This window comes from Schistocerca piceifrons, chromosome 1 (assembly GCF_021461385.2).
Source record: "Schistocerca piceifrons isolate TAMUIC-IGC-003096 chromosome 1, iqSchPice1.1, whole genome shotgun sequence".
In the NCBI taxonomy this organism is placed as follows: Eukaryota; Metazoa; Arthropoda; class Insecta; order Orthoptera; family Acrididae; genus Schistocerca; species Schistocerca piceifrons.
Window position 1 is genome coordinate 256,637,094 of NC_060138.1, and position 18,503 is coordinate 256,655,596.

At 40.5% G+C, this 18,503-nt stretch overlaps 1 protein-coding gene across 1 annotated transcript in view; it reads right to left on the reverse strand.

The window, feature by feature from the left end:
- The window catches only part of LOC124709358 (small subunit processome component 20 homolog), a 186,548-nt gene that overhangs the window by 14,761 nt on the left and 153,284 nt on the right, over positions 1-18,503 (reverse strand). Inside the window, 1 exon segment of the mRNA XM_047240836.1 lies at positions 10,041-10,223. Within this exon segment, the coding sequence (XP_047096792.1) occupies positions 10,041-10,223 (183 nt within the window).

An 18,503-nucleotide genomic window follows, 5' to 3' on the forward strand; every position in this document is an offset into this window, starting at 1 on the left:
ATTGTGAATTACAGAAATTAATGAATGCCAAACTTCCCTAATTGTAGGTTCACTTAACACTGATAACATTTTCAGCTCAAACACTTTTACAGCACTTTGTTTCAGAGTAGTGGACTACATATGTTTAGTGTCCAGAGCAATGCCATTAACTTATTTTGATACTCTCTGTGCCGCATATAAGGAGATTTTGAAGCATTACTAGGTTGTGGAAAAAATTTTGCTTCTGATATATCCATGAAACCACGCATGGCAGAAAAAATTTGTAGAGCTCACTCTCTACTGTTGGCTGTTGGAGTTGCTATTCAGGCTAAGCTCACATAGTTTCAGGAGTTAGGTGCCATTTCCGCATCAAACAGTTAACTGTTGACAACAATGGTTGTAATTAAAAAGCCTACCTGACTATATGCAGTTGTGGTGATTTTAAAGCAACTATCAATGCTAAGTAGAATGTTGATCTCACAGCTGGAAGATCTGATAAAACTAGGTTGTCAATATTATGTAGAAATTAATTTAAAAGAAGCATATCTTCAACCCATTAAATGACAAAGTAAAACAGCGACTGGTCTGAAGTGCACAGTGTAACTACTCACCATCTGAGGTTACTAATGCCCCCAGCCACATTTAATACTTGCAGCAATTGATTTGAAATATTCCACAGTAAACTAACTACTTAGACATTACTACTGTAACCGAAGAACTCACACAGAATATCTTAAAACGTAGGACCCTTTTTCAAGTGGCTTCAGGAAGTTGGTCTACATTGTCAGTTAGGCAAGTGCAGCTCTTTTGCACCCAGCATTAAATAGCTGGGGCATATTTTCAGCAACAAGTACCGTGATCACATCGACACGATAACAAACTTTCCCTCATGACTAATAAGAAACAACTGCAATCTTTTTTGGAAAAATCAACTATTTACACCTACATACCCCACACAGTGCAAATCACTAACACACTACCTCAGTAGCACAAAAAAAGGTGGCAAATTTGTGTGGTCAGTGACATGTCTGGAGGTTTTATGATACATCAAGGAACGTCTAAAATTAGCACAACACTTGGTGCTGTATACACCAGGTTGGTATCTGACATTTGCATTGAATGTGTAACAGTACAGACTGGGGTGATTTTGTTTCATAAAATGTCAGGCACATCTGAAAGCCCGATTGCCTCTCCCTCAAAAACATTAACACCAGTGCAACAAACCTATTCCCAAATTGACAACGAGGCTTTAGTGATAATGTGTAGGATGAAATGTTTCAACTGTACTTGTATAGCAACAAATTCCACATGTTAACTTCACTGTTTGGGAATTAGTCCAAGCTCCCAGGATAGGCACAGATCCACCAGTTTGTGAAAGGTACTGTCAGGTTGCCCAGAGAGTTTTCCAAAACAAGCAGACCTCAAACTCCATATTCATTTTGTGATGCAACATCGTCTCAACGCAAAAAATGACATCTTAACATTGGATCTAAGATGACTATGAATGCCTGGTCACTGTTGCAGCCCTGCTCCAACTCTGCATCCTCCAGCTACTGCAACCCTCACACTGGGGGTGGAGCATTTGAAGACATTAGCTCAGTTGCATTTAAAGACCTAGAACTGACACCATAATGAACATGTGTGCCATTCCTGTCATAGCTGCTTCCTGAATCAGGTGGTCCCAGCACAGAATTTTTCACCATGACCATGCTTGGACCAACACTGGGAGAGAATGAATGTTGATTTTGGCCAGGTCATTCCCGGGAGATATTGTGGTTTCTTGTGGTAGACACTCTATCTAGCTTCCACTTTGTGGCCCAAATGTCATTATATACCACTCATGCTACCATTCATTCATGCCCTGTTCACAAATTTTACAATCGAGAGAGTGCACCACACATTCGTGTCTGGCAATAGTCTGGAGTATACATTGTCCCAAATCAAGGTCTTTTGTTGCCATGACACTGAAAACTTAGCCACCACACTCTTCCAATTGGCCTTCAACTTTTGGAGCTCAGCAGATGGTCAGGACATTCAAAACTCATATGCACAAAGCCTTTCTGACGAGGTCGGCCAAGGAAGCACTACACAGCCTCCTCACCACGTATGGGTCTACAATCATCAATGGGACCAGTCAGGCCAAAATATTGCATGGGCACACACATCAAACACTATTAGGCATCCTGTATCCTATGCAGTGTGCTAAGCCAAAGTATATGTACGCCTATGTGCAGGATACCTGTTCTGAATGTGCATGTTTAGGTGTTCCTGTGATGGCCCAAGAGGTCATCATAGGCTATAGGAGAGTATCAGCTGTTCAGCATCACAACTGGTTAAAAGCTCATGACCCTGCACTGAAACCACCTCTGGATGCAACTAGTTTCACGAGCAGCAGCATCGCTGTCTCCGTTTCCGACCAAGGGACCGGCACCTATGTAACCACTCACTGTCCCAAAAGCTGTCACTCTGGGTTGCTCCCTCACTGGTACAAACTACGCTCCCATTACCCCTCTCATACTTGTGCAGATGTATGGACTATAGTTTGGGAGCTTATGGACACAAAACTACTCCCACCACCAGGCCTTTCTGAGACCCTATCATATCACACTAGACGGGGGGCGGGTGTCTGCTGGGGGCCGAACCGCACAATAACCCTGGGTTCGATGTGAGGCAGCGGTGGGGTGAGTGGACTGCTGTAGCCTGTTGTGGGGTTGTGTACCACTGCGGCTACGGTGGGGACGAAGCCTCTCCATCATTTCTAGGTCCCCAGTTCAATACAATCCCTGCAATATGTCCTACACTCATGTAACCTTCCTGGCCTCAAGCTTTGCTAGTCTGTCCCCTTCCTACCTCCACCCCTTCCTACTACCATTCCAGCCTCACACATGCGTTCTGTCTCCCAGACTCCCCTCCATAGTTCTTTCCCTCTCTCTGCTTCACTTCTGTCCCCAACAAAGCTCTCCTGATACTGCACCTAGCAGCCCACCATCCTGTCCCTGTCATGTCCCTGCATACTCCTTCAGGTAGCATTACAGCATCTTCCTCCACTCCTTTTCTGCTGCCTCTCCCCTCCCTCATCACACTTACTCTGTTGCCCACTACCCACCCCAACTGAGATTGCTACTCAACTCTGTGGATCTACAGCGTCCAGAGATGCATATAGACAGTCATTTTTCCCTCCCTCTATTTGCAAGTGGGACATGAAAGGAAATGACTTGTCATGGTACAGGGTACCCTCCACCATGCACCGTACAGTGGCCAGCAGAGTATTTACGTAGACGTGGATGATAATGGCTATATGTGTGTGAATTGTGCATGTATGAATATGTGTTTGTGTGTGTGTGTGTGTGTGTGTGTGTGTGTGTGTGTGTGTGTGTGTGTGTGTGTGTGTGTGTGTGTTTCTCTCATTTCATTGACACCATTCCAAAGTTCATATATTCCAAAAGACCACTTCTAAATGTGCCTGTCTGCTGCTCAATACAATCTATAAGTGATGAACAGCAATCTATCCTGATTCACATAGACGTTCCATTCCAGATTTACCACTGTCTGAATATGTTACTGTGAGTCAGGCATGGTTCCATCACTGAATGCCATAAGTGAATCAGCACTCAAAGCCTATGTCCTTGGACCAAAGAGGAAAAGTCAGTTTCATCTGCTGGAAAAATTAAGGGCGGTGCTATCGGAAATGCCAAAAAGACCTTTCAGAAGGTCAGTGCACCTGCCCACAACTGTGCTTTGGCATGGGATAAAACTGAGGAATTTGATGCTGTTCTATAGGTTCGGCGGGCAATGGCCTTGGATACACCGGTTCCCGTGAGATCACCGAAGTTAAGTGCTGTCGCGTGTGGCCGGCACTTGGATGGGTGACCATCCAGGCCGCCATGCGCTGTTGCGATTTTTTGGGGTGCACTCAGCCTCGTGATGCCAACTGAGGAGCTACTTGACCGAATAGTAGCGGCTCCGGTCAAAGAAAACCATCATAACGACCACGAGAGTGGTGTGCTGACCACACGCCCCTCCTATCCGCATCCTCAACTGAGGCTGACACGGTGGTCGGATGTTCCCGATGGGTCACTTGTGGCCTGAAGACGGAGTGCTACAGGTTTGGCACCTTCTTTCATTTATTAGTGCATCTTAAGAAATTCATGGCTGTAAAAGCGTTTTGAATCCAATGAAGAGGTTATGGCGACAACAGATGGGTATTTTGCAAACCTAAAATCGCAGTAAAGGAACGGAAGCTGTTAGCTGGAAGACAGTTACACAAAGGGAACTCATCCAAAAGACAACTACACAAATAAAATTATGATCTAAAGCACATAGTTGTTTCATATAATGCAAGCTTTCATGCCCAGTATCTGCATTACTGTTTATACTTCTTCTATGAGCATAAGACTCATCTTCCTGTGCTGGAGACCTTACCAGAGTCTTTAATAATTCGGGAAGTAGTTACAGTCTCAAACAGGCTCAGAGTTGGTGCTGTTGTTTTAATTAGCACTATGGTTCACAAATTATCTATTTCAGTCCAGCTCCTTTTCTGCTGAAGGTGCTTTTGTGCTTTTGAATTTCTGTGGCCTTTCTCTGTACATCCTTGCAAAGTAATGATTAAATATTGGTAAAACCACAGTGTCAGAGAAATGAATTTGGTGTTCACTGGTTCCAACACATGATCTGCTACTGTTGATTTATCTATCTTATCCTGGCAACAAGTGTTCTTGTGTTCCTTAAGATGGGTGTTATTACTTCATTTTAGTTCATATGTATCCTTGACCACAAGTGCAGACCCTTCACTGTGTTCAAATATTAGCACACCTTTCTGGTTGGTTTAAACACTGTATCACTACTATGTTTTCAGAATGCCTTGGAAGGTGGTCAAGCCCCTAGCCTGGTTCAGGTTCATTGATGATATCTTCGTAATCTAGACCCAGGGCCAAACCCTCATTCCTTCACAAACACCTTCCCTCCCATCCAATTCGCCTTCTCTTCAAGCCATTGTGCCACCTTTCTAAATGCTGACCACCTTTCTGATGGCTTCATCCACCCCCCTGCTCACATTAAAGCCACCAACCACCAACACTACCTGCATTCTGACAGCTGTCATCCCTTTCGCACCACAAAATCCTTTCCATACAGTGTGACTATATGGGAACAGTGTATCTGTAGTGACAAGAACTCCCTTGCCCGGAATGCTGATGGTTTCACCAAGGCCTTCACAGACAGACACTATCCCTCAGAACAGACTTCCCATGCCATTTCCCCTCACACCTCCACACCTCCCACCACCCCCAAGAACTAGCCACAAAGGAGTGCCCCCTTCATCATCCAATACCAACCCTGACTGGAACAACTGAACCACAAACTTCACCAGAGCTATCATTATCTATCATCATGCTCTGAAATGAGGGACATCCTACCCGAGATCCTTCCCACCCATCCAACCATGATGTTCCATCACCCACCCAACCTCCACTCCCAATCTCAATCCCTTTCCACATGGAGCTTATCCCTGTGGAAGACCCAGGTGCAAAACTTGCCCAATCCATCCAACCAGCACTTTCTACTCCAGTCCTATCACAGGTTTATCCTACCCCATCAGTGGCCAGAACACCTGTGGAAGCAGCCATGTCATCTATCAGCTCTGTTGCAATCATTGCATTGGTTTTTATATTGATGTAACTACCATCCAGCTGTCCACCAGAACGAAAGACCACCACCAAACTGCAGCCGCAGCAAAGTAGACAATCCTGTGGCATAACATGCAGCTGAACATAACACACTTGATTTCAATGGCTGCTTCACTACCTGAGCCATTTGCATCTTCCCCTCCACCGCCAGCTTTTCTGAGCTGCACACACGGGAGTTATCCTCACAACACATTCTCTGGTTCCATAATTATCCCATTCCCACACCTATTCCCATCTACTAAACTGTTTGTTTGCCACACACTGTCAATGCACCTGCCCCATCTTATCCTGCTACTCTCCTTTTTTTGGTTCTGTTTTCTCAAACTCCCATACCCACAACCCTCTGAAGCTATGTCTGTTGGTGAGTCCCTGCACACTCTGTCAGAAAGCAATCATCTTCCTTCACCTGTACACTGCTATCCCTTCCCTACCCCTTCCACCCGAGCTGCTGGAGTTGGTGGTCATGTATGCTTGTGTGAATGAATGGTGTGTGTTTCTCTTTTTCTGATGAAGGCTGTGGCCAAAAGCTTGTGTGTACGTGTCTTTTTATTTTGCCTGTCTGCAACTTTCCCTTTCATTCATCCTTATTTGTTGGAAGCTCTAATCTTTTTATAGTGTAGTGCCCTATTTATCTCTTTATCAGAGTAGCCCTTTCTTCTGAAGGCAGCTCTTAAATGATCTAGATCATTCTCTAAGTATAGTGGTTTATAGATACTTTTAGCCTTGTCCATCAACATTTTGGTAATTCTTATTTTCTGCCTGGGATGGTGATTGGAATTCTTATGACAGTATCTAACCATGTAAGTGGGCTTTCTGTAGACTTCATGTCCTAAAGCTACACCAGATATGAAAAAAAGGTGAGATGAAAGTGTTCCAACATTTGAATTCTGATAAAGACATTCTATTACTTTCAGCAGACAAAAGGAAACGTTAAGGTTGTAATGACGAAAGAAGAGCACCACAGTAAAATTTGGGATTTGTTACAACCAGGAAGATACAGAAATCTTAAGGGAAAAATTGCAACTTCTGTGCTTGGGATGTTGTGTCGCTGTTAACTACAGTTCCTCTTAATGAGGTAATCTCACAGCTGGAAAGTACTTTTGCAAATGATATGTTAGATCTGTTTAAACATTGCCTCATATTAACTCACTTTCAGTGGGACAAGAAATTAATTCTATGACCAAACTGAAGGTACAGCTATGGGGAACCCACTCAGCACAATTTTCTGAATTTTTACATAGAAAAGTTTGAAGCAGCAGCCATTTATATGACAAAAAATAAACACTCATAATCGTTTCGGTACATGGATGATACTTTCATTATGTGGGTTCATGGAGATAAAGAACTCTCAGAATTTCTAAATTTTTTTGAATAATATTAATTCTAATATAATGTTCACTATGGACAAGTAGAAAGAACGTCAATTTTACTTTTGGAAGTACAGACACTTAGAAAACCTGACATAAATTTAGGGCATTAAGTTTACAGAATGCCCACTCACAAGGACAGATACCTTCACAAAAATTCCAACCAGCATCCCAAGCAGGAAAGAGGAGATACCAAAGCATTGGTGAAGAATGAGAATGAGACAGAGTTCAGTCTTTTAAGAGCTGCCTTCAGAAGAAACAGCTACTCTGGCAAGAAGATAAATATGACACTATAGCCTAAAAGGTTTAGAGTTTCTAATGAGAAAAACCAACTAAACAGAAAGTGTTACTCACATCTGTAAATATTGCCACTCATCGCATCATCGGAGTACTCAGAAAACATGGTTTAAAACCAACTAGCAAGGTGTGCAAATATTTGAACACTGCAATCCCTAGCACTTGCAGTCAAGTATACATACGAACTACAAAAAGAAGTATTAACACCCACCTTAAAGAACAGAAGAGCAATTATCATCTGGGTAAGATGGGTAAATTAGCAGTAACAGATCATACGCTGGGACCAGGGAAGAACCACAAAATTTGTTTCTCAGACACTATAGTTTTAGCAAAATCTAATCATTATTTTGCTAGTATGTACAGAAAGGCCACAGAAATTTGAAAGCACCAAAACAGCTTCAACTGAAAAGGAGGAGGACTGAAATTAGACAAGCTGTTGTGGGTCTCAGTGCTAATAAAACATTCAGCGCCAACTCTTCCCCACAACAAGCCCCATTATGTATGTCAGTGCGACACCGCAATCTTGGGCAATGGTCTAATGATGTCACAAACTGACCATTGTGTGCATACATATGCTGTACTAATTTGAGGCTGTAACTGCTTTCTGAGTCATTACAGCCTCTGATGACATCTCTAGGCACTGGAATACAAAATGTCTTGGACAATGACCTTATGCTCATAAAACAAATATGCTTGTCTGTCATATGCCCTAAGGTTTTTGCAGAAAGAACTGCCACATTTAAAAGCTGACAGATAAGCTACCTTTCTTTTGTACATTCAAAATATATCCTTCAGAATATCATCTTTAAAGTAACCATTACTTTCTCTCTCACAGATTTGAGTATACAAAAGACGTTTAAGTCAAATGGAATTGCTGGCTAGTGGTGTGTGTGAAATGGTTCAGCTACATTACTATTCATCCCAATAGCATCCACTCTTTGTGTGGTATGGATACTTTTCTTAGGTGTAATTAATTGATGTAGACAGTTCTGATGATGAAGTTTAGAAGATAGTCCAGGTGTAATAAAATGTTACTGGGTTTATAGTCATGTTAATCCAAAGTGTGTGTGGATACACTGCCAATTCTTGTGGCAAGAAGTCTGAGACGATATCGTTGCATGAACACACCACAAGGGTCTTGATTTTTAAAATATTCTACTTGTTTGAATGTTTACATTATAATGTTAAGAGATGGATATAATGGAGAGGACATATTGTGACTGTCACTTTCCCGATTTTTGATTTATTTCTTTCAGTTTTAACCAGCTGGAAATTTTTTTTACATGGATAAATATGCTGTCATGCAGCCACTAATTATGATATATAATTAAACAGTTACTGTCAAGTTGAGACAGAATTGTTCGGTATGATGAAATCATTACTGTGATACGTGGAATAAGGCAACAACATTCAACATTAGCTGCGTAACCTTCATTAATTATTAAAGGAATTTGTTTCAAAATATATCACAAAGTGAATGCAAGTGCTGACTTTCTTGAAGAATCATTCAGTTCAGAATCTAAAGGAGACTACCAATATAAACTGAATAACTTGGTACAAGCTATGAAATGTAGGGGCGTATAAAATATTACCAAGATAAGATCTGCATAGATAACCTCAGCCAATATCAATCAAATGGTAGTTCTTAAGATGACATCTGTAGTTGCTTTAAATATAAGTTTGCAAGATTTAAGAGTTTAAAGTACAGAATACGAATTCAAACAATGGAAAATCCAGGCTGGGATGTAACAATATTATGGAGAAGGGAAGTTGGCACTCACCATACAGCATCTCTGTTACAGAATAAGGATTCACTTATTTTTTCCATTACACCCTTTCTATCAGAATGTTACTTTGTTACACATTATTGGGAAAGAATGAATATTTATTATTCAACACTAATAGATTTTATTTATTTTTTTGTTACAATAGTCTGCAATTTATAGCAATCAAACTCTGTATGAAAAAGTAATGCAAACAGTTGGCTTGGACACTGGTGCATAACAGATGCAGTTGCATGAATTACTGTTTGCACATAACAAAACAGAACAATGTAAAGGACAGATTCCTACTCACCATACAGAGGACAACTTGAGTCACAGGTACACAGAATGGTAAAGACATGATGAACATTCCTAGCACTCTTTTTCATTGTGCCTGTCTGTGACTCAACTTCTCTTCCATGTGGTGAGTAGCAATCTGTCCTTTCCAATTTGTTGTTATGTTAGAAAATAGAGTAATGAGGTTAAAGAGAAGTATAATTTAACACACGTGAAGCTCAAATTTCATGTTTTGCAGGACTGTATTTTGGCACATATTCAGCTGTTTATAAGACTTTAGAATTTATGTGTACTAGCACACCTTAACGTAGTGCTTCTTTAAATACATATAATTTGGGCCTTCAAATTATGGTTTCATTACATATGCAGCTTGTTATTTTGAACAGTAAGTCACTAAAAACTCCATATTACTATTATATATCAAAATATATAGTATCAATAAGGTGCATGTAACACTGTAAAGCCAAAGGTTTTCTCTGCTGATTTTGATGCCACAATTCAATGTTATTTACTACAAACAGATGCTACAGAATATAAAAAGTTTGTTAGAAGTATTTAAAAATACTGTGTGTGCACTTTTAACCAAGAAAATTAGAAATATGACTAAACCAGATATTACAAAAGAAGAATGAAACAGAGATGGGAAAACATACCTTTGGTTCCTGAAGCCACACCATGACTATGTCAAAGAGACTATTACGACCACTCTTTCCTAAACGTTCCAGTATTGTCTTGATACATTTTGCAACCATTTTCCTACAGTCTGGTGACTCATCATTTACGAGTTGTGGACTAACAGATATAAAAAACAGTGCACTATGTTCTTCCAGCATCTCCTGCAGGACAAAAACATTTGTATGTAAATGAACAAAGTAGTACTTCACAAAGCTGACAATACATCATTAAAATTATGTAACAAAAGTACTTAATGTAAGCTGATGTTTAAAAACCTATGACAGATGTCCATAGAAATTTTTGTCTGTCATTACTGTGAAATACAAAATTTTAATTATGTAAGAATGGGCAGAATGTCTAGAAATTGTGAGTATGAAAGTTTCAATCAGGTCTGGAAGGGCTCTTAGAGAGCCTAAAGGTTTAGGCAATTGCTCAAAAAGGGAGCAAATCTGATTTCAAGTACTGCACAGAAAAAATTTCTAATTGTGATAACATATTCATTACATAACATGATCAGCATATCTGAATCGTTGACAGTGCAATCATTTCACATAACTGCATCTTCAATGATTTCATCCCTAATGATCAATTTATTTCATTTCAGTGCATTTAATTCAATTCATTCCTAGTAGTTGGATATTTCGTAAGTCCTATACAGCCCTTGTCTCGGTAGCTCAGTGGTTAAGTCTCAGGCTATTTTATTTATTCGTTTATTTAACAAATTCTGTGAGATTATGTGAGCCAAAGCTCCTTGACCATGAAACATGACAGTACAAAGTTTATCGAATGCTGCTTACAAAATCTGTACACAAAAGAATTTAAAACAATGTGAGGAAGTGTATGAATACACAAAATATTGCAGAGAAAAGTTCTCAACTACTGCAAGGAAGTCTGTACAGAATACCAGAAGTGTGTCAGAATGAAACTTTTCAACTTAGGTTTGCATACTTTTCTAGTTCTTCCAGGAGCCTTTTAAAAATGAAACATGTTAAATAGTGCACATTTTTATCGTGAAAAGGAAAGTTGCTACTCACCACGTAGTGGAGATGCTGAGTCATGGCAGGCATGAAAAAAAGACTGTAACAAATATAGCTTTCGGCCAGTAAGCCCTTCATCAAAATTCGACGACACACACACACACACACACACACACACACACACACACACACACACACACACACAGATGACTGCAGTCTACAGGCAACTGAGGCCACACTACGAGCAGCGAGCAGCAGAGCCATTGCATGATGAGAGCAGTGACCGGGAGGGGTAAGGAGGAGGCTGGGACGGGAAGGGGAAGGGATAGGGATAGTACAGAAGCAGTGGCAGACAGTGATGTGCTGCTGGGGAGTGCACAGGGATGAGGTCGATATCGAGGGTGGGGCAGCTATGTGGAGTTGGGAGGTTAGACAGAGGGCAGCAGAGAGGTGGTTAGAGGGGGATGTGGAAAAGGAGAGAAGTAAGAAGACTGGGTGTGATGGAAGGACGAGGGCTGTGTAGTGTTAGAATGGGAACAGAGAAGGGGCTGGGTGGGAAAGGAAAATGACTAATGAAGGTTGATGCCAGGAGGGTTACAGGAATGTAGGATATATTGTAGGGAAACTTCCCACCTGCTTAATTCAGAAAAGCTGGCGTTGGTGAGAAGGATCCATATGGCACAGACTGTGAAGCAGTTGCTGAAATGAAGGATGTAATGTTTGGCAGCGTGCTCAGCACAGGGTGGTCCACTTGTTTCCTGGCCACAGTTTGCTGGTGGCCATTCATGCGGACAGACAGCTTGTTGGTTGTCATGCCCACATAGAATACAGCACAGTGGTTGCAGCTTAGTTTGTAGATCACGATTGGTTTCACAGGTGGCCCTGCCTTTGATGGGATAGGTGATGTTTGTGACCAGACTGGAGTAGGTTGCATGGGAGAATGTACACGACAGGTCTTGCATCTAGGTCTATTACAGGGGTATGAGCCATGGGGTAAGGGGCTGGGAAAAGGCGACTCAGCATCACTGCTATATGGTGAATTGCTTCTTTCCTTTTCACAATATTGTTACATTCCATCCTGGATTTTCCATTGTTTGCTTAAGAGAGTGGTACGTACATGCATATCCTTCCTCCATTTAGTTTTCACTGAATGAATATTGCAGTTTCTTCTGAATGGGTCAATATTGGCAACAACAAATCTCATGATGGAATACATGTACAGGGATGACAGAGTTAGAACTCCGAGGCATCTCATAAATCACATACACAAAAACGAAACATCCTGGCACACAGTTTTAATCTGCCAGGAAGTTTCATATCAGTGCACACTCCACTGCAGAGTGAAAATCTCATTCTGGACACATACACAAAGTTCATGAATTAACACCGCAGGTCAGTCTGACCACTATTTTCTGGGTACAGAATATACTAGACAGAGCTGTTCAAAAATATAGCACTTTATGAGATAATAGAGTGAAAGAAAGCAAAGTACACAAGCCATCCTTTTCAGTGTCAGAGACAGTGGAGACCATTCTTACATTGAAGACAGCAGCAATCAGTTTCTGCAAAATATTTTGAATGTTATGTTTCCAAGAAAGCCTTTCATCTACCCACATCTCTAATAATTTAAAATGGCCACCTTCACTGACTCTTCAGTCACTAAAATTTCACTATTACAAGAGTTTTGTGTCAGAAATTGCATTTTGTTGCCTTTTGGCATTAACTTGCTAATTTGTTCTGTGAAAACTACGAGCTGGTTTTACTGCCCACCCTGTCAGCAACATTCACGTTATGTTCCACCTCTCCCATAACAACACCTGTTGAACTATCAGTCTTTCCTTCTCATCCTGTTGGGTAAGTCTCCCCTGACATAGGGTTCTGGGTGACTTTTCTGAACTGTACCCCTTTCCCTAAACCTCTCCAGTCCCTTTTCTTCACCCCTCTTCCTTCCCCTACAACTCTTCTGTCAGGAGAAGGAACCACTGGCTATGGAAGCTTGTTGATGTTAAATCCTTTTGTATGTGTGTTCCACTGCCACCACTTGATGAGTAGATTTTTTCATGTATCCATTTACATTATATTATCAATAACTGATTATTTTCATTGCTATAACAATACCTGTGTAATCTACAAACAGAAAAAAAAAATTAGATCATGTCTTTCATTCGGTGGCATCCCTGTTGTGCTTTACATGACCTCAGGCGGCTTCAAATCACTTCCCCATTTGTTGACCGAAGTACAATATTCTGCTTTCTACTTTTCGTGTATGAACTGAAGCATCGTTCAGCATTTTTCCTAATCACGTAATGTTCCAACTAATGCACAGATATTGGATGCTCCACACAACTTGATGATTTTGTTAAATCAATTATCATTTAGCCCTGACAGTGCCTGTTCATACAGTCCTTAACCAACACCAACTCCATCCCCACCCCTGTGAAATTATTTCCACATGCCAAGTGGGAGAACCTTTGGGAGTAATGTTCAGAAATCATCAGTGAAAACTGTGACTGAAATTTGAGTCAGGCCTGGAGATTTGCTCATATAGCCCAAATGATTAAGGTGACTGCTCACAAAAAGCAGAAAATCCTGATAAAGCCAAATTTCAATTGTCCAACATATTTATTACAAATAATAGCATTGCTAAATGGGAAGAGGTTAGTTTTGAGTTGTCAACAAATTTCATTGTTCCTTTCTTTGATAATTCTGTGGATAACTTCCTCACCCCTTACTTTATCAGTCCACCTTATTTTCAACATTCTTCTGCAGCACTGCATTTAAAATGCTTAATTCTCTTCTGTTCCAGTTTTCTCACAGTCCATGACTCGCTACCATACCGTGATACAATATATTCTAGAGAATTTCTTCCACTAGTTAAGGCCTACGTTTGATGTTAGTAAAATATCTTGGGCAGGAATGCCCTTTTTGCCTGTGCTAGTTGCCTTTTATGTCCTCCTTGTTTCACCTGTCTTAAGTTATTTTGCTTACGAGGCAGCATAATTCCTTAACTTCGTCTATTTTGTTGTCATCAGTTTTGATGTTAAGTTTCTCACTATTCTCATTTCTGCTACTTCTCATTACTTTTGTCTTCAGTTTATTCTCAATCCTAATTCTGTACTCATTAGACTGTTCATTCCATTCAACAGTTTCTGTAGTTCTTCTTCACCTCCACTAACAATAGCAATGTCATCAACAAATTTATTTTAAACCTACTCTTGAACCCCCCCCCCCCCCCCCCCCCCCCCTCTCCGGTCATTGCTTCTTTAAAGCATAGATTGAACGGCAGGGGTGAAAGACTGCATTCCTGGCTGCTTACACCCTTTTTAAGCTGAGAATTTAGTTCTTATTGCTCCCTCTCAGTTCTTGTACATATTGTATATTAGCAGTCTATCCATATAGCTTACTCCTATTTTCTCCAAATTCTTAACATCTTGCACTACTTTCTATTGTCAAACACTTTTTCTGGGTTGATGAATCCCATGAATATGTCTTGATTTTTCTTCAGTCTTGCTTCCATGATTAAGTGCAAGGACTGCCTCTCTAGTGCCATTATCTTTCCTATAGCTACACTGACAATCATCTAAGAGATCTTCAATTTTTTTCTGTTCCATTTTTCTGTATATTGTCAGCAACTTGGATGGATTCTACACTGATTTTGTGATAGTTCTCACACTTTTCAGTGCTTGCTATCTTTGGAATTATGTGTTCAACGTGTTTTAGAAAGTCTGAAGGTATGTCCTGAGTCTTATAGACTCTACTTGAGTAATTGTTTGAGTGCCACCTCCCACAACAATTTTAGAAACTCTGATGGGATGTTATCTCTATCCCTTTTGCCTTATTTGATCTTAAGCTTTCCAAAACTCTTTTAAATTCTTACTTTAATACTGGACTCCTCCCTCTTCCATATTGACTCCAATTTCTTCTTCTATCACACCATCAGACAATTCCTCGATCTCATGGAGTACTCATTCTATCTACCTGCTCTCTTCCCAGTGCATTCTTAATGTTGCCAATCTTGCTTTTAATTTCAACAAATTTTTTTTCGTCTTTCCTCAATGCTGAGTCAGTCATTCTGATGATCATTCGTTTTTCAATTTTTCACATTTTGCCTGCAGGCATTTTGCCTTGGCTTCTCTGGATTTCTATTTCTCTATGTTTCGTTCCTAAGTGATTTATTTTGCTGTATTCTTGTCTTCCTCAGAACATTTTTAAACTTCCTTCTATAACCCAAGGCTTCTTCACAGTTACCTTCCTAGCACTTATGTTTGTCTTTCCAACATCTGTGATTGTTCTTTTAAGAGATGCCCACTTCTCTTCAATTGAACTGCCTACTGTAGTATCCCCTTTCTGCTTTCCCTTCTTTGCTTAGCAGGGAAAGTAGAGAGGTGGAAGGAGTATATAGAGGGTCTATACAAGGGCGATGTACTTGAGGACAATATTATGGAAATGGAAGAGGATGTAGATGAAGATGAAATGGGAGATATAGTACTGCGTGAAGAGTTTGACAGAGCACTGAAAGACCTGAGTCGAAACACGGCCCCGGGAGTAAACAACATTCCATTACAACTACTGACAGCCTTGGGAGAGCCAGTCCTGACGAAACTCTACCATCTGGTGAGCAAGATGTATGAAACAGGCGAAACACCCTCAGACTTCAAGAAGAATATAATAATTCCAACCCCAAAGAAAGCAGGTGTTGACAGATGTAAAAATTACCAAACAATCAGTTTAATAAGCCACAGCTGCAAAATACTAATGCGAATTCTTTACAGACGAATGGAAAAACTAGTAGAAGCCGACCTTGGGGAAGATCAGTTTGGATTCCGTAGAAATGTTGGGACATGTGAGGCAATACTGACCCTACGACTTATCTTAGAAGCTAGATTAAGGAAAGGCAAACCTACGTTTCCAGCATTTGTAGACTTAGAGAAAGCTTTTGACAATGTTGACTGGAATACGCTCTTTCAAACTCTGAAGGTGGCGGGGGTAAAATACAGGGAGCAAAAGGCTATTTACAATTTGTACAGAAACCAGATGGCAGTTATAAGAGTCGAGGGACATGAAAGGGAAGCAGTGGTTGGGAAGGGAGTGAGACAGGGTTGTAGTATCTCCCCGATGTTATTCAATCTGTATATTGAGCGAGCAGTGAAGGAAACAAAAAAAAAATTCGGAATAGGTATTAAAATCCATGGAGAAGAAATAAAAACTTTTGAGAGGTTCGCCGATGACATTGTAATTCTGTCAGAGACAGCAAAGGACTTGGAAGAGCAGTTGAATGGAATGGATAGTGTCTTGAAAGGAGGGTATAAGATGAACATCAACAAAAGCAAAATGAGGATAATGGAATGTAGTCGAATAAAATCGGGTGATGCTGAGGGAATTAGATTAGGAAATGAGACACTTAAAGTAGTAAAGGAATTTTGCTATTTGGGGAGCAAAATAACTGATGATGGTCGAAGTCGAGAGGATATAAAATGTAGACTGGCAATGGCAAGGAAAGCATTTCTGGAGAAGAGAAATTTGTTAACATCGAGTATAGATTTAAGTGTCAGGAAGTCATTTCTTAAAGTATTTGTATGGAGTGTAGCCATGTATGGAAGTGAAACATGGACGATAAATAGTTTGGACAAGAAGGGAATAGAAGCTTTTGAAATGTGGTGCTACAGAAGAATGCTGAAGATTAGATGGGTAGATCACATAACTAATGAGGAAGTATTGAACAGGATTGGGGAGAAGAGAAGTTTGTAGCACAACTTGACAAGCAGCAGGGACCGGTTGGTAGGACATATGTTGAGGCATCAAGGGATCACAAATTTAGCATTGGAGGGCAGCGTGGAGGGTAAAAATCGTAGAGGGAGACCAAGAGATGAATATGCCATGCAGATTCAGAAGGATGTAGGTTGCAGTAGGTACTGGGAGATGAAGAAGCTTGCACAGGATAGAGTAGCATGGAAGGCTGCATCAAACCAGTCTCAGGACTGAAGACCCAAACAACAACAACAACAACTGTAGTATCCCTTACCGCAGTATCCACATCATCAGTGAACTTCAAATGCTTCTCATCCTTCCTCAGTACTTCAGTATACCACTTCCTTCCACTCTGATTCTCCCATATGATTCTCTTTTAAACTTCAGTTTCCTCCCTTTCGTTACTATATTATGATCTGAGCCTGTATCTGCTCCTGGGTACACCTAACAATGCAATATCTGAATTTGGAATCTCCAGGCCTTTTCCATGTATACCTCCTCCTCTTATGATTCCTAAACAGAGTATTCTCTACTACTAAGTGAAACTTATTGAAGAACTGAATTAATCTCTCTCATTCCAGCTGCCAATCCCACATTCCCTCATAACTCCTTCCCCTGCAACTACTTTCAGGTCCCCAATGATTATTAAATTTTCATCACCTTTTACATACTGAATTACCTGTTCAGTATCCTCATAAAACTTTCTGTATCTCTTCTTCTTCTGGATACAGCATCAGCATGTATACTTTAGCTACTTTTGTCAGAGTTGATTTGTTTTTGAAGCTGGTAAGAACAACACTATCAATGACCTGTTTGCAGTACCTCACCCTCTGCCCTACCTTCCTATTCATAACAACTCCTGCTTCAATTATACTAATTTCTGCTGCAGTTGATATCATCCTATAGTCATCTGACCAGAAATCCTCGTCTTCTTTCCATTTCGCTTCACTGACCTTCATTATACCTAGATTGAGCCTCAAGCAATCCTCACATGGAAAATGTTTATAATGGTAAAGTATGCCAGACACAGTGTATGTTATGGTTGCTGCATGTTCTGACATGATGTGCGGCATCTCATGGAATGTGCTTTTCATCAACCACAATCTCTAGTGGCAGTTCTCAGCTGCATCTGGTACACAAATCACACCTTCTACTTACTAAAGTTGATACATGTAAAATAGCTGCATTAACTCTGTTAGCAACTTTGAAGAAGAGTGGAGAAAATCGCAAAGAAGATTCTGAACTCATCGACAGTTTCAACAGTGAACTGCAGAGTTTGCATGCCAAGGTCTGTATTGACATACTAACCACAAATACCATGGCACTGTACACACACAACAATGTGAGTACATCAGCAGCATTTTAGAGTTCCTCTAGAAATGAACTACTGCATAGGTGAACACACAAGTTATTTCATGCCTAAGAATCAGATCTTTCCTGCAGCTTTTGGTAGGATTTAGACTTTGATGAAAGCAACATGTCACTTTGAATTCACCTAAATAAATTAGTGTTCTTTCAAAGTTATTCTTCTATAATACCTGCATTCCTCCATATATTCATCACTACAACAACACAAGGAAAGGATGAATCTATAGGTGACACTACTCTACTCCATCATCCATCACTGGGAACAACAGTAATAATTTCTTCTTTCCGTTTCATGACCCATCTTCGATAATTTCATGTACAATTTGTTCCGTGTATGATAGCAATCTG